Source organism: Beta vulgaris, chromosome 6, assembly GCF_026745355.1.
Source record: "Beta vulgaris subsp. vulgaris cultivar EL10 chromosome 6, EL10.2, whole genome shotgun sequence".
NCBI classification, from domain to species: Eukaryota; Viridiplantae; Streptophyta; class Magnoliopsida; order Caryophyllales; family Amaranthaceae; genus Beta; species Beta vulgaris.
The window spans coordinates 51,089,322-51,091,616 of NC_079207.1; the positions used below are offsets into that span (position 1 = coordinate 51,089,322).

The window sequence follows — 2,295 nt, forward strand, 5'->3', positions numbered from 1 at the left end:
ATCAGATGACCAAAAATTTATATAAATTGATTGTCCATAAAGATTCTCTTTCTCCATTTACTACCATCTAGTGCTACTACTATATTTATTGCAAAACCAATTTCTTCATATCATTTAGCTCTCTACACCCAATTCATTTTTGGCTTCCTTCAATTCTTCTAAGAACCCCATCATCCCAGCACTCCACTTTCTTTACCAGTGCATCTCTATTCGACATCGCACAAGACCAAACCTACGTAACTCCTTTTATCTTCAGGGTAGATTATATTAGAAATGACAAACTTGAAAGGGAATGGCGAGAGAACAGGTACTAAAAGGAAGCATCAGAATTTCCTAATTGAAAATGAAAAAAGGGTTGGCGTAATGAAGCGAGAGAGTGACCTTAACTCAAAAAAGAAATGATAATTACATATTTCTTTGGACACCACAAAAGTTAGATGGGAAGTCGAATATAGAAGTAAGAAACTACAAAGCTGCGCTAATCGTATTAATTTAGCTAAGGCGTATGAGCACAATTAAGCACCAAAACATGTTCAAGATAACTTACTATAGACATTTGTTAACTAGTCATATATAGACAAGTTGGTGCATCAATATTTAACACACGCAAACATCAAAAGAAACAAAAAGTAAACTCTTTAGCTGATTCGGACCAGCTCATTTGCTTCATATAAAGTATGCATTAGGGAGAAAGAGTCCAGGAAAAAACCACAAAATGTCAAGAGAAGGGGGGATAAGCTAGGAAGAGCAAAGGAAACAACTCACTTATGGTCATTGCCGCTGATGAAACAGGTATTGCATCAGACGACGCGCACATACACCTCCAGTGTCATAAGGATTCTTCATGGCAGCCATTTGTTGTTGTTGAAGATGATGTCTCAACTGTTGTTGCTGGTGCTGTTGCTGTAACTGAGCACGCTGCATTGGTGGCATTGCCTGCAACATTTGTTGTTGTTGTCGTAGTCTCTGCTGCTGAAAGATAGCCTGCAACTGTGGGTTATGGCTTTGCAACTGCATTGAATCCAGCCTCTTCAGCAACTGATGAAAAACCTGCTGCTGCAAGATATCTTCTTGCTTCACATCCAGCCGTGGTTTTTTCTGCATATAGGATAAATTAGCAGGGTCTTGGATGAATGAGTTGGGAATCCTTAAGCCCATTGAAAGCGGCAGTTGGCCTGTTTGAGATCCTTGCAATGATGAAGGACCAGATGCCCCTTGAGGATACTGTTGTTGACTCTGAATAGCTTGCTGAGAATTAGGGTCATGATGAGAACCCTGCTGCACCGCTGTTGGTCCATCTATCACAGAGGAACCAGAAACACTACTATTATTGGATGAAAATGACATTGGTGATGTTGGCAATCGTAAGTAGGATTCTGTGTTGATGCTGGCAATTCTTTGCAACTGGGGACCTCCTGAGAAGGCCGAGTTTGCATCAGTGACCAAAGAACTAGCTCCAACACTTGGCCCTGAATTTGCCACACTATTCAAAACTGTCTGATTCACGTCACCAGAAACTGGGCCTAGGTTCGAGCGCCATGTTCCAGAAATTAAATTGGCAGAGTTCCCAAAAGACGAACTCAAGTGAGAGTTAATTACATTCTTAGACTGTCCATCTCCTTGGAAAAAAATACCAGAACTTGCTGAAGATTGAGACAGTCCTCCAGCCACCCGATAAGGTGCCATGAGCGGCACCGACCCCTGATGGCTGGAATCCAAATAGCTCTCCAAAGCCACGCCTGACTTCCCCTCTTTTCACCAAAAAAATATACCCAATTTCCTCAAGTAGAGCTACACACAGAAACCCATAATAGAGTCCTCATAGAATACCTCGCAAACAATAGTGGAACAGATAATGTAATCAAAACCCAACACTATAACAAACTACCCAATCCAAAATTATCAAGGAATTGATGGTTATGGAATAAAGGAAAACAAAATTATCAAAAAAACAATCCACAATTTTTTTTAACTTGAATGAAATATTTTCATTTCAATTATTACAAAAAAATAGAGCTGCTGCTAATACACATAATAGAGGACAAATTCAAGTAGGAAAGTCTGGAATATAGCTTGAATTATTCACTTACAGTGGTTTACAGATTCATGAGCTTCTTCTACCTTCTAACTTCAATTTTCTCTCTCTTAGAGCTTTCCACAAACACTTGGTGTGCCTATCAAAATCCACTTTAGATACAAAAAATTATGAATTGCACATTAGAAAACACAATGAAAATATATTAGAAATTTTCATTCACAGGCTGAAAAATCTATTAACTGTTCACAAGCATTCCA

General features: G+C 39.0%; 1 protein-coding gene across 1 annotated transcript; it reads right to left on the reverse strand.

Moving 5' to 3' along the window:
• Window positions 1-771: 771 nt before the first annotated feature.
• On the reverse strand, window positions 772-1,686 carry LOC125498577 (probable transcriptional regulator SLK2). Its single transcript, XM_048646808.1, has one exon. The coding sequence runs from the start codon at window positions 1,684-1,686 to the stop codon at window positions 772-774; it is 915 nt and encodes a 304-aa protein (XP_048502765.1).
• Window positions 1,687-2,295: the final 609 nt, after the last annotated feature.

Bases quoted from the DNA above. Each gene is read 5' to 3' on its own strand.
- LOC125498577 (XM_048646808.1), bottom strand. From the start codon at position 1,686: ATGGCACCTTATCGGGTGGCTGGAGGACTGTCTCAATCTTCAGCAAGT.